The 12,478-nt window shown below is 47.0% G+C and overlaps 1 protein-coding gene across 3 annotated transcripts in view; it reads right to left on the bottom strand.

Annotated features, from left to right (window-relative positions):
* Efl1 (elongation factor like GTPase 1) overlaps positions 1–12,478 on the bottom strand; it is a 98,918-nt gene that overhangs the window by 11,063 nt on the left and 75,377 nt on the right. For 2 of the 3 annotated variants that reach the window (XM_074061602.1, XM_074061603.1), the window contains 2 exons: positions 10,033–11,006; positions 655–839 (listed from right to left, as the gene is read on the bottom strand). In XM_074061602.1, the coding sequence (XP_073917703.1) occupies positions 655–839; positions 10,033–11,006 (1,159 nt within the window). The remainder of the gene's footprint in view (positions 1–654; positions 840–10,032; positions 11,007–12,478) is intronic. The other variant, XM_074061604.1, reaches the window with a different exon arrangement.

Raw genomic sequence — 12,478 nt, 5'->3', positions numbered from 1 at the left:
TGCTACTTTCCCTTTAGGATCTGTTCGGGAAGGCGGGTCTGACCCCACAGCTGCCTCATGTTACCATCTCCCCGACTTACAGGCTCACAAGCCCTTCTCTCCCCTGCAATGTGGCTGTCTTCCTTCCTTATCACAGGGTGAGGTCTGCCTGCTCACCAGCCTTTCCCTGCACTGACCAGGAGGTGTGCTCACAAGCCACTTCACTCCACAGCACTTGAAAGCCCAGCATCCAGAACGGGCCTGGAGACCACACACTGTGTAGCACTCTGGAGCTGCCCCTCACAAGGGTGACTGCCCCCTACACGTACGGGCCACGTGCCCCTGCAAGAAAGGTCCTGATGTCCATTTTCAAAAGTGACTTTCTTTTAGAAATCTAAACTATACCTTTATCAGGGATGAGGAAAAAAGGATTAAATTTAATTAACTATTACATTTTACATCAAATAAACAAGAATGAGTGTGTGTGTGCGTGTATATACACACACTATAAGCAACAGGTGATTAAGGACCATTCAATCTGAATGAAAAGCGCCATAGCTCTGGGATGAGCCTCAGGGAGGCCAGTGCCACGATGGGTCTTGTTTGCGCCTCGGGCCTCTCCGTGGGAGGCAGGCCCAGGGGAGAAGGAAGGACGGAGACCCGGGACCGTCTTACCTCCCAGTGGCTGAACACCAGCTGCGGGCTGGCCAGGCCACTCGTCCTCTTGCGGATTTCATCAGCAAAGCCAAAGCTCTCCGCCACGGGCAGCACGGCCTTGATGATAAACACGTCCGTGCCCTCCTTCATCTCCTCCTGAAGCACACGGCCTTCTCGTTTGGACAAGACGGCATAGACTCGTCCTGCAAAGCCAAAAGTCACATGGCCTGAGCCGCACACCGGCAGGACTTCCCGCACACCGGCAGGACTTCCCGCACACCCTGTAACAGTCCACTAACGGTGGAATTCGTTCTTGGGTAACTTTGGTTTCAAAAAGCACGGATTATTTACTTAAAAAGGCATAACTACAGAACATTATAATTATACAAAAATTAAAAGTAAAATGTAAACCCCCAAACTTTGGTGTTAATCAGAGACGATTTCTACAACACAGCACGCGAGGCAGAATGCTTCTGCCCAAAGACACCTAGCTGTGCACAACTCTATGACACAGGCGACTTGGGCTCTTAAGCCACTGGCACAGTTGCATTTTTCACTCATAATTAAGACTACATATATCTAAGTGTTTGCTCACAGTTTCCTTAAACTGGTAACACTGAAGTGGCCTACATATGAGAGTTTCATTCCCCTGGAAACGGTAGCGTCAGGAATCTTTTATGAGGGAGCAATCTGTAGAGCCACAACACAAGAATTCTATCAAGTTCTTCGGCTGACACAGCTTCAGGCACGAGTCTGCCTTCCACTCAGGACAGGCCTCCACGAGCGCCTGTGTGACTCGAAATATCCTTCTAAGCGGCAAGAACAGGCGACAGCAGACAGAGCTGACAAGACACCACCACAGCCCTCGTGAACTTGCTGCGGCTGGCGGATGCTCTAGCAAGCCTCCTCTGCCCCTCCGGCCTGAGAAGTACTTTTCGTTCCACAGGTGCGCTCTGCAGTGTCCCTACTGGCAAAGAACAGTGTGTGCGCCACCCGCCCACCTCTTTTAGTCTAAGAACCAAGAACAAAGCAGAGCTGTCTCTGCTCGCTGTTCAGAGTCCCTGGTGGTGGTGAAGGTAACTCAAGTCACAGACCTTAAGATTAGAAATAAGCAGAAAAATAATGCTCTGTTAGTGAAGGAAGGTGCCACCTGTCCCTGTGTGCTCGTCCAGCTGGTTGCCACGCTCTCCTTCCCTCCGACACAGACACTCTACACAGGAGAGGTGCTTCCATCCCTTCACCCATCACTGATACCCAGGCTCTGCGTGCTGTCCTGGGCGCTACTGGAGCTGCTTCCTCAAAATTCCACAGTAGCGCCCATACTCCTACTGCATCGCCTTCACTCATCCCGAGACTTCCCGTCTCATGGTCAGTATGTGTGACACTACCGATCAGAACCTCCTCTGTCCATTGCTCCTTGTATTCCCGGCACATCCCTCTGTTGTTGACGTCTGCAATTCTTAAGGCACAACCTCTTCTGGAGTCTTCTTTGCGGCTTCTTACTATTCACCAAAGTCCCCTCCAGAGAAACAATTCACTTATCATTTACGTTACTTAAACTAATTTTATGCTTCAGACTCCTGGACCAGGCCTCTCACTTGACCTCCAGTCTCACATTCACAATGACTGCCAGGACCTCTCCACCGTGGGGCCGGCCTCCAGTGTCACCACTGTCCACACTGCTGTCATCTGCACTAGAAATGTCAGTTATGTGACCTCACAGAAGGGAAGTGAGGATCAATGGGCTCTATCCCATTAGCCGTTATAATCGGCATGATGCCCTCGAAGGAGCTAGCTTGCCCCAGGAAGCTCCAACAGCCTCAACTTGCTCCCTGGAAAGCCACCACTGGTCCTCCTGTCCACCAGGTGGAACCCATCTGACTCCTCTTCCACAGCAGCCTTTAAGCTGCATGAAGCCCGCTGTCTTGCCTTCACCTCCTCTGACATACCCAGAAGTCCTGTTCTATCCCAGCTGCTTCACTACTTAACTATGATATTTTTTAACCTCTCTGAGAAAGTGGAATTCAGAAAGGAAGACAAGATTTCAAGCAGAATGTGAAATGCTCTGAAAGAAGAATGACAACATCTACCTTATCGACCCCCTAAGGAAGACAGACCCTTCCATCCCGGGGTCTGCCTGACGAGCACAGAAAAAAATCTTGGTGTAATAGCTGGTATGTGTGAACTGGTACCCTCTGCCCTCTCATTCTAAGAGCAGTTTTAAGGCAGTGGTGGAAGTGAATACAAAGCAACGAGTAAAAGAGAACGAGAAACTGGGTTGCTGTTGGGCATAGCAGCTCTTCCCTCAGGAGTTCTGCCCACAGCTTGGATCAATTGTCACTGAGGCAGAATATAATTGATCCTCCACTTTACAGCCATTTGGTTTTAATTCCACTAAAACTACATCCTAAAACAGGCCTGATGATGAAACTGCAAGGCAACTTTCCATGTTCGCTTGGCCTTCACAACCAACAGGACAGGCATGTCCAGGGCTCGATGCACTCAGATCCTGTCACCGGTGACAATTTCTAGTCATGTGGCCCTGATGGTGAATACCATAGCCCCTCTTCCATCAGGATAAGGTACCAGACTGTGGTCACTTGTTTGTTCACACACTCACAGGAAGACAGCTTAGTGCCCTGCAGTGTGAAAGGCATCAGGGAAGAGGAATTTTCCAGAAAAGACAACAAAAAGTGGCCTGGAAGAGTTGTGCCCAGCACTCAACTCAAATGGCCAACCAGAAACATCCCAGCCTATATTCAAGGCCTGTGGAGCCTAGCAGCAACCCATGGCTTCAGCTCCTGTGACCGCCAGGGCCCAGAGCCTGAGCTCGAAGCCAACGTAAACCACTCCCAGGGGTTTTCCGCTCAGAGCTCGCAGCATCTCTCCAGCCTGGAACGCACAGTCCTTGTCCAGTCTGTATTCAAGGCCTCTTCCCAGACCTCATGTGTTCTCTTCAGGGTTCCAGACTCAGACACATCTTCAACCACAATAGCGAGGGCAGTCCTCAGACTCCACAATCAAAAGCTGGAGGGAGGAAAGCTGTGTCGTCTCTTTCTGAGTTCAGGAAAGGAAGGAGCTGTCTACAACACGTTCCCCTAACAGTAAACAGAGGAAACAATGGGAATTCCCAATTTGGGATGATGGTTCAGTGCATCATCAAATTAAGAGGAATTATGCAGAGATTAAAGTAAAAATTATGAGTGATAAGGACCAAAGAGAGGCAGGCTTAAAAATAAATAACATACAGAAACAATTTGTTAAAGTACTTCTACCAAAAGGTTACAGCTGTGCAAAATGTTCTGTTAAGGACAAGGGTCACAAAAGAAAACGGAAGAGGGAAGATGCTTTTTGTCTTCTGATTTTTGTCATTGCTAGTAATACTTGTGAAGTGTTTTCAATAACACACACACACACACAGACACTGGTGGCACTTCTTATCAACTAGTTCAGTTCAGACTAACTTCTCTTTTGCCACAAAGCCATCAAGCACTGTGGCTGACAGGACGCAAATGGACACAATGGTCACTCCTACACAGACGAACTCAGCGCAAGTTTGGAGGAAACTGGTGCTAACCAGTTCCCCTACCCTCAAGGAGGTGGTCAGAATCTCTGCTCATAGCTCCCAGGTTTTATTCTTGTCACCCGCTTCTTAAACATTCAGAAGACACCACTGAGCCCACGGTGGACGCGAGGCTGGCAGGGTATCACTAGGATGTTCTATGTTGGGTTTAACCAGCCAAGCACCCAGGAGTGGAGAGGTAATGCTCACAGGAGTCCCCAAAAGCCTCCAGGAAGGAGTTCAAGCTCATCTTCAGTGTGCTGTGGTCAGAAATGCTGAACTCAAAATCAGTCCATCCAGCAAGGTCCATTTCAAAGCAGCACCACTTTCAAAAGACCCACCCTGTTTCAAATGTCACCAGTCCCATTTTCTCATAAAATTTCACCAGAAAACCGTGTTTGTGCACTAAATTCAACTGTATCTTACTTTTTAATTGTTTAATATTAAGCATGGTCCTCTTAACTCATCTCTCAAGTCATACTTGAAACAAGAATTGGTCCATGCAGCTCGGTGAGCCTTTGCTGAACAGACTATAAAATGCTGGTGAACTGTAGAAAGAACCACAGTGCTGAAGGAAAAGGGTTTCTAAAAAGTACAGAGTGATACTTGGGGGGGTTTCTGATGAACAATGTCAGCGTTTATCCCTGTGTAAAAACAGAACTCCAAGAAACACAGTGTGATTAAAATTCTAGTTTTAACTCTGACAAAAAGAAAGGGTTTTTGTTGTTGTTTTGTTTTTGGTAACACTGGGGCTCGAACTCAGTCCTCAGCAAGTGCTCTACCACTTGAGCCATACCCCACCCCCCTTTCTGCTTTAGTTATTTGGTGGACAAGGTCTTGTGTTCAAGCCCAGGCTGGCTGGTCTAGACCATGATCCTCCTATGTGGGCTTCCTGTGTAGCTGAGATGACAGGAGTGCACCACCAAACACCCAGCTTTTATTGACTGAGATGGGGTCTCGTGAACTTTTTGTCCTAGGTGGTTTTGAACTGGTCTTGAACTGCAATCTTCCTGATCTCCTGAGCCATTGTGTCCAGCCCTTAAAAAGAAGTATTGTTTTAAACATGAAGCTACTGCCAAAGATTTTTTTTAAAGAGAGAGCATAAGTGAAAGAGGTTAACAGGTTAGAGGAAACAGAGACAATTTCCTGGTCACATGACAAGAAGGTGAAAAATGGTACCTGCAGCGTCCAGGGACAGAACAAGGAAAGACAGCCATGCCTAGGGCTGGTGGAGTGGCTCAAACAGTGCAGTGCCTTCCTGGCAAGCAACAAAGTCCTGAGTTCAAACCCTATTACCACCAAATACCAAAAACCAACAAAGACAGCCATACCTTTAGAAAAGTGAATTTTAAAAGTAAGGAAGGGCATTTTCTTGAGATTTTTTTCCCAGATAAACAATTCTAAGATGATTACTTTTCTGTATTTCCCATCTTGATTATATGCAAATCTATCCATGTATAGAAGGATTTAACAATCTGTGCAGAAAGAATTAAGTTTTAAAAAGAAACCAAGGAAACTGATTTTGCAAAATAAGAAAAGAACTAAATCAACTTGTGCGGGTTCTTTGAGAATTAAAAGGAATAGTTGGCAAGGTCTGAAGTCATCTGGGAAGACATCCGAACATCCAGGCAGGAAGCAAAGGGCCCTAGGAACACAGAAAACTTTCTTCACTTCTTCGTCTAGTTGAAGCTATTGATTCAGAAAAGAAAAGGAAAACACAAGTCAACAGCTGAATGTCAATGGACCTTGGACTCTGAAATGGACTGCCAGAACCAAAGAGCCCCAAAGCAGTGAGAAAACAGGACCAGAGGGGTTCTCTAGTCAAACAAGACGATGTCAGACCAGCAAAAGGAAGAAGGGATAGAGGGAGGGATGAATAAATGAACGAATGAATGAGTCTGGGTCAAATCCAAACACAGTTTCTTTGTAAAGCAGTGGGTTGGAGCAAGCTTTTTCTCTTGATCCCTTGTTGCTACTGAACCTAACCAGGGCTAACTGGGGGCGACTGGAGATGCAGAAAAGATACAGGATAGACAGACAGAAAGTTGGAGTCAGGTGTGTTGGGTGCTCGGGTGGAGACGCACAGCAGCCTCATTGCTTCTTTTTTCTACTTTCTTCATTTACTCTGCTTCTTATCTCTATCTTTATTCTTTAAGGCCTTACTCCTTTACTATTCTTTAAAACCTTGCTTCTAAAATCTTTCCTTAAAACCTTGCTTTTATAATTTTTTCTGTTCTTTAAAGTTTCTTTCCTTAGACTCGCACTGTCCCATGTTTTCTCTTAGCTGTTCTTTAGCATATCTGTTAAAGTCTTTGCCCCCGAGACTTCCACTGTCCCATATTCTCTCTTTAGCTTTCTTAAAGCCTCAGCCCTGAGGCTTGCTAGCAATTCCCCTTTAGCAATTCTTTTCCCTTCCAAGAGCCTCCCACACCCAAAAGCCAAAAGCCCAAAGCAAAAGCCCCCAAAGCAAAAGCCTCCGTTGTCCTCCAGCGAGTCTTTTCTATCCAGTGGTAAACACAGGGAGGGGTGTGACATCATAACAGGAGAAACCTGTGTTCCTGCTTCTCTGAATGTAAACAACCTAGGAGAAGCAGCTGTTCTGCATCTTCCTCTTCTGTGGCCGGGGCTGTGCCAATCTCGGCCTACAGATAAACATCTTAGGAAAAAAAGGTGATCTGCATCTCGCCTTGCTTATGACCAGTTCGCATAGGCTTCTCGTAATCCTCTCTCCACAGTGGGTCTCAGGGAACTGTGCTGAAAAAGCAGGCCAGTGACAAGGGAATAGCTGCAACAGCAGCTACACGGAAGGTAAATAAGTGAGGGTTTCACAGCTGGCAGAGAGGCCTGGCACTGTGGGATTTGTATGTGGATAAGGCCAGGCAAAGACGTACTTTACTCCAGAGCAAGAAGGCAAATAACCCTGAGTGTCAAGACTGGCCCGTCTCCCTGGAAGATGGCAGCACTGCATCCAATGGCCAGGTAGAAGATAAAAGATGACAACTAATAATTTGAGTTCTGTCCTAGGGCAGCCTGATCATGTGCAGCGGCTGGGTGCACACAGAAGTAAGAAAATGACACAGAGGTGACACAAACAGTGTGCTGGGAATTCCAACCTGAGAAATGCCATTGGCTGATCTTGGCTTCACATTATGCTGAATATTTGCCATCTCAGAACATAAGGGACAAGGGGCGAGGGCTGTAGCCCAGTAGCAGAGGGCTTGTGTAGAAAACGAGGCAGAAGAGCCACTGGAAAGGTTTGACGCAGAGGTGCTGAGAACATGGTAGGAATGGTTCCCATTATCTTGACAGAAGGACAGGCAGAGACCTGCATGGACCTCGGACTTTAAGATCACTTCAGATAAATAAGGGAAAGGAAGAAATGAGGAAATAAAGACAGACCCCTAAACAGAGTCCAAGAGAAATCGCGAGTGATCCCATAGAAGAGGCAGCCCCCTAATTTCCATCTTCATAGGACATGCACAGAGGCTGGAGGGGCACTGGCTAAGGGAACTGGTCATGTGTGCAGCATGTTCTTGGCCATGCCAAGCCAAGGCTCCAAACTAAAGACAACACAGAAAGCCTTTCCACTGCTTTGAAAGCAGGAAGCATGTCCACAGCCTGCAGAAACCCGGGCAGCGCTGACAGAGGAGGGCCAGAAACGGTTTCAACGCCCATGTTACTCCACTCTCAAGCAAGGAGAACGTTTAGTAAGAATGCTTGTGTTCAAGACGCCAGGAAGCTGCTGAGCAAACACCAGACTTCTTATGACAAGGACCAGGACTTTACCTCTCTTAGCTTTGGGAGAAACTGTGGATAGCAGGGTACACCACGTGACAGGTTAACAGCAGCTCACCACTGAGCTCTTTTTGAGGACAAAAACGCTGGAGTCTATGAACTGCAAACTAGAAGGCCTTATGCTAGTTTAATCTGTGCTTTCTAACATAACTGGTAAGTGGATTGTCAGGAGAAGGCTACAACATAAAGCACCTTCACGCCATTAGAATGTTTGATCTGCTGACAGCAAAAGAACCCAGGAAGCAGCACCAGATGTTGAGATAAAACATTTTCTTACCATGCTGTAGTGATTATATAATAAATGTAAGTGAAGGAAAAGTATAGACTCAGATTGCTGGTAACATAAACTCAGGAGTTCATGAGACTTCATTATTTCTACAGTCTAGGTCATAACTAAAACGTGGATCCTGCCTTTGGAGGAACAGACTGGGATGACGTCACTTTAAGAGATGGGTGGATCCTGACTCTCCTGATGAATTGCTGACTGTCGTGGCTCGTGGGGGCTAGCAGCCCGCCTGGGTTCTGTATGGGGTGGAAGACCTCTCAGGCGTATGCTCAAACTCGGTTCAAGTTTTAGAAGGATGCCAGAGAATAAAGCATGTGCCAAGGACAGCAAGCAGAATGGGGAAGAGCAAAAAGTTATGAAAACAGGTAGGGGTCTGGAAATATTTCTCCTGGTAATGCTCACCTCACCCGTGAACAGCTACCACGTGGAAGGAAAAACGAACAGTGGTGCACATGGTTGGAACTAGGAGGAGACTGACTTTGTGCTCAGTCTAGGAAAGACAGCGTCTAGGGCAGAACTGCCTACGAGCTGCCCAGCAACGGAGAGTTCAAGCAGGGGTGGGGCGAGCACCTGCCAGGGCCAGAACGGGAGCTGCATCTGAGCTCCTCCAGGATGGGAAGGAATCAGGACGCCTTGGTGTAAACTCTACCTCTGCCTTCTAAGAATCTTGATGAAAACATAGAACGACACCTGGGGATGGTCTGGAGAGGTCTATGGACCCACTGACGATGCTAGGCACACGCTGCTCAACTAGGGTTGAAACCCGGTACATCACATGTCATATGTAGACACTTGGCTTAGTGCACATGGGCTGCGAGTCACCTCAAGGTTCCTAATTTGTGCAACTTCGCTGAGCTCAGCTGCTTTGAAACATGGCTGTGAAAGCTCAGTTTGTGTCACAGGAACCTTACTGTGATGCAAGCCTAAAGTCCTTTCAGGAAAAAAGAGGAAGCTTACGTTTTCTCCGTTCAGGAACTAATCAGCAAAAGAAACCACAAAAAGCACGGTAATTAAGACACATTGACCCAGAGGACCCCAGGGCCAGAGGAAAGCTGGTAATTTGGTCTGCTGCATCTTCTTCCACACTCCAGTTCCAGTGTCTCCAGAGAATAGCAGATCCACTGTGTCCCAGGCACAGGTTGGAGGCGTGTCGTCTGTGTTCTCATTTGAACCTTCACAACCTATCAGGAGCTATTATCCTCTTTTTCTATAGAAGAAAAGAAACCTCAGTGACGTGGTATCGGTCAAATGTCAAAATAGCTAATGTGCACTGCATCAGAGCCCGGTCTCCAAGACTCCAGGGCTGCTTCTTCCAAAGACAGAAAAACCAGAAACGGATTTGATATAATGCTCAGCAGTGAAAAACTCTTTCTCAGAAAGGACCCCAAATCCACAGGAGCGAATTCTGTTGGATTAAGAATATGGCCTTATTTTTTGATCATTTTTTCAGGACAACTTTGGTTACCCAGGCTGACACGCTTACCCACCTAGAAGAAAAGGGAGACATGTCTGGATGGGAGCAGGTAGGCGCAGTCCACCCTCCTTTACCAGACGTTCATTATACGAAGATTACATCTGATGCAAAGACAAGTCAGGTCTGTGTCCCTCTCAAGACTTTACTACTTGAGACCTCTGGCCTTCAAAGATCCTAACTCCCCAGTAAGTCAGAAGATGGTGTGTGTGGCTTCAGTGTTAAGATCGCAAGACGCCCCACTGCCCGGGCACGCCTCCCCACATCACCTTCCCTCCTTACCGAGAACCTCACTGGTGGCCATGATGTCACATGTGTACATGGCCGCCATCAGGCGCTGTGGCTTCACTTGCAGTGCGTATCGACAGGCTTCTTTCATGGTGGCAATCAGCTGCCCCGAGAAGGGCCCGTAGCAGTCAGCGACCGAAGGGTCTGCCTTCTGGGAGGTCCTCTTCTCCAAGGGCTCCGCATAGCCACCCTGTGGCTCCTGCCTTTCGTGGTGGGCTTTACCCTCGCCCTGTGGCTCTCCTGCCTGATCACTTTGCTCTTGGTTCTCTCTCTCACTCACTGCTTGTTCCTCAAATTTACTCAGGTCCCATTTTTCCAGAACAAAGCAGACTCCCATGAGGGGCTCCTCACACATTGGACCAGAGAGCGTGGCAAGCTGGAAGCCACTCACGATGCTATTGCCGAAGTCCCGGTACCTCCTGGCCTCTTTCGAAGCCCTGCCGGCCGGGGCCGTCCACACAGAGTTCTGAAAGTCCTCACTCTGACTGACCAGAATGTTGGGCCCACATTTTCTTGGGCCAAACGACCAGATTTGGTCCACGGTGTTCCTCCATTTTCTCCCTGTTAGGTGTTGCTCTAGTTTTCCTTTGAATTCCCAAATTTTGTCTTGGGTCTTCTGATGAATCACTTGAGTGTTTTTGCCCTCATTCAAAGAGGATGTCAGCTGCTCCATGGAACGAATCAAATCACTGTTTTCTTCCAGAATCTGAGTGACTGCTTCTGGAAGGGGCAGAGCTCGAACACTGAGTGTGGCGAGTTTATTGGGGGTGGTCATGGTGATCAGCCCATCAGAGTCCACCTGGATTCCTTCTGGGATTTTGCTCTGATCTTCTTTGGCTTGGTGTATGACTGCAACCTTCTGCTGCTTGCCTATTTCTTCATTGACCATGTCAACCTTCGGGGGCTTTGTGATTGTTTCTCTGAATGGAATAATGGGCTCAGATACACTGATGTGAATCTTTGCAAACCTACAAATCCAAGGAAAATGACAGAAGGTTATAATCAAAACAGCAGCTAAGTTTCCCATTATACAGTGAAGTCTGCAAAAACACAGAAATGTAACAATTATTTTACATTGAAAGATCTATAATCTATATTATATCACAATTGAAAAGCTGCTTTCACTTCAGATTGCAAAGACTGCCTCTAATGGGAACATACCATCAGGGAGTTCTTCCCTTGTACTGGAACTTCACTGCCTTGTTCATTCTCAAGATAAATAAGCCATCTATTTAGGTAAGGATGTTTCAACTGGAAAATAAGTGCTGTAACAGGACTCAACCGGGGAAGTCTTTGAATAAAGTTTGCCAACAGCAGAGTCTGGAAAAGAAAACCTCAATGATGACCACTCTGAAAAAACACAGAATCAAGAGACTTTCGGGATGGCTAGTCACGGAGTGACCCAGGAGTCTGTCTAGAGCAACGCCTCCCGAACGGACTTTGTGCAAGGATGAAAGCATTCAGTGTCGTCACCGGAAGTGTGCCTAGTAGTACACTTGAATTTTAAATTTAGTTAAATTTAAATAGCCACACTGCTACTGAGTGTTTGAAGTGTGACTGAGGAACTGGAATTTTAACTAATATGATTTTAACCAGCTTTGTGTGGGTAGTGGCTGTACTGGACAGCGCAGGTTTGAGCCCGAACCTGGTGTCGTCTTCTCACACAGCATCAGCTTCACTTTCTTCCAAATGAGTCATAAATTCACCTACGGCAGTGTAGGGACAGGAGCAGGGGGACAAGGATGATGAAGAAGCAGGCAAGTGCTCCTATCCTTCCTTCCGTCTGTCCCCCGTCACTGTCAGCTAACACTAGGGGTCTGGTCTGGTCTCTGCTGGTACTGGCACCTGTGTGTGTGTGCATATGTGTACACACAGGTATGTTAGATGAATTTCTGGGATCTTGGAACATACTTTCCCTGGGATTGCTATTTAATAAGGAAACTGGACACTCAAAGTTTTTTTTAAAACGCTAACATTTGATTCTAGGTTTCCTTCTGTTTTCTACATTTTGTAGAAAGGCCCAGTATTTTGTAGTTAAGGGCCAAGTATCTGATTTATCACTTTTTGATGAATTTGGAAACTTAAGAAATGGATGGTGTTCTAAAAATGACAATGCCCAAACAGACTTTAGAATCCAGAACCTGAAACAGATTTCATGAATTGCAGTTGAATCTCACTGAAGAACTCAGGTAAGATGCCACCGAGGACAATAAAGCCTGTGTGTCCGTATGTACTGTGACTCCAGCGATCACTCGATGTGAGTCCCAGGTTTGTTCTTAGGAGGGGGGCTAGTGCTATCTTCATCAGCTAAGTCCAGCTCGCTGCATTCTCCGTGGGGCTCACAAACACAGAATCTAGGGTCAGATGTGGGTCTGACTTCAGAATCCACTTGCTCTCATGCTGCATGAGAAATGGAACGGGACAGCCTATCACAGGGAAA

Source organism: Castor canadensis, chromosome 19, assembly GCF_047511655.1.
Source record: "Castor canadensis chromosome 19, mCasCan1.hap1v2, whole genome shotgun sequence".
NCBI lineage: Eukaryota > Metazoa > Chordata > Mammalia > Rodentia > Castoridae > Castor > Castor canadensis.
The sequence above is the reverse complement of the archived record's forward strand: the minus strand, read 5'-3'. Positions and strand labels throughout refer to the sequence as shown.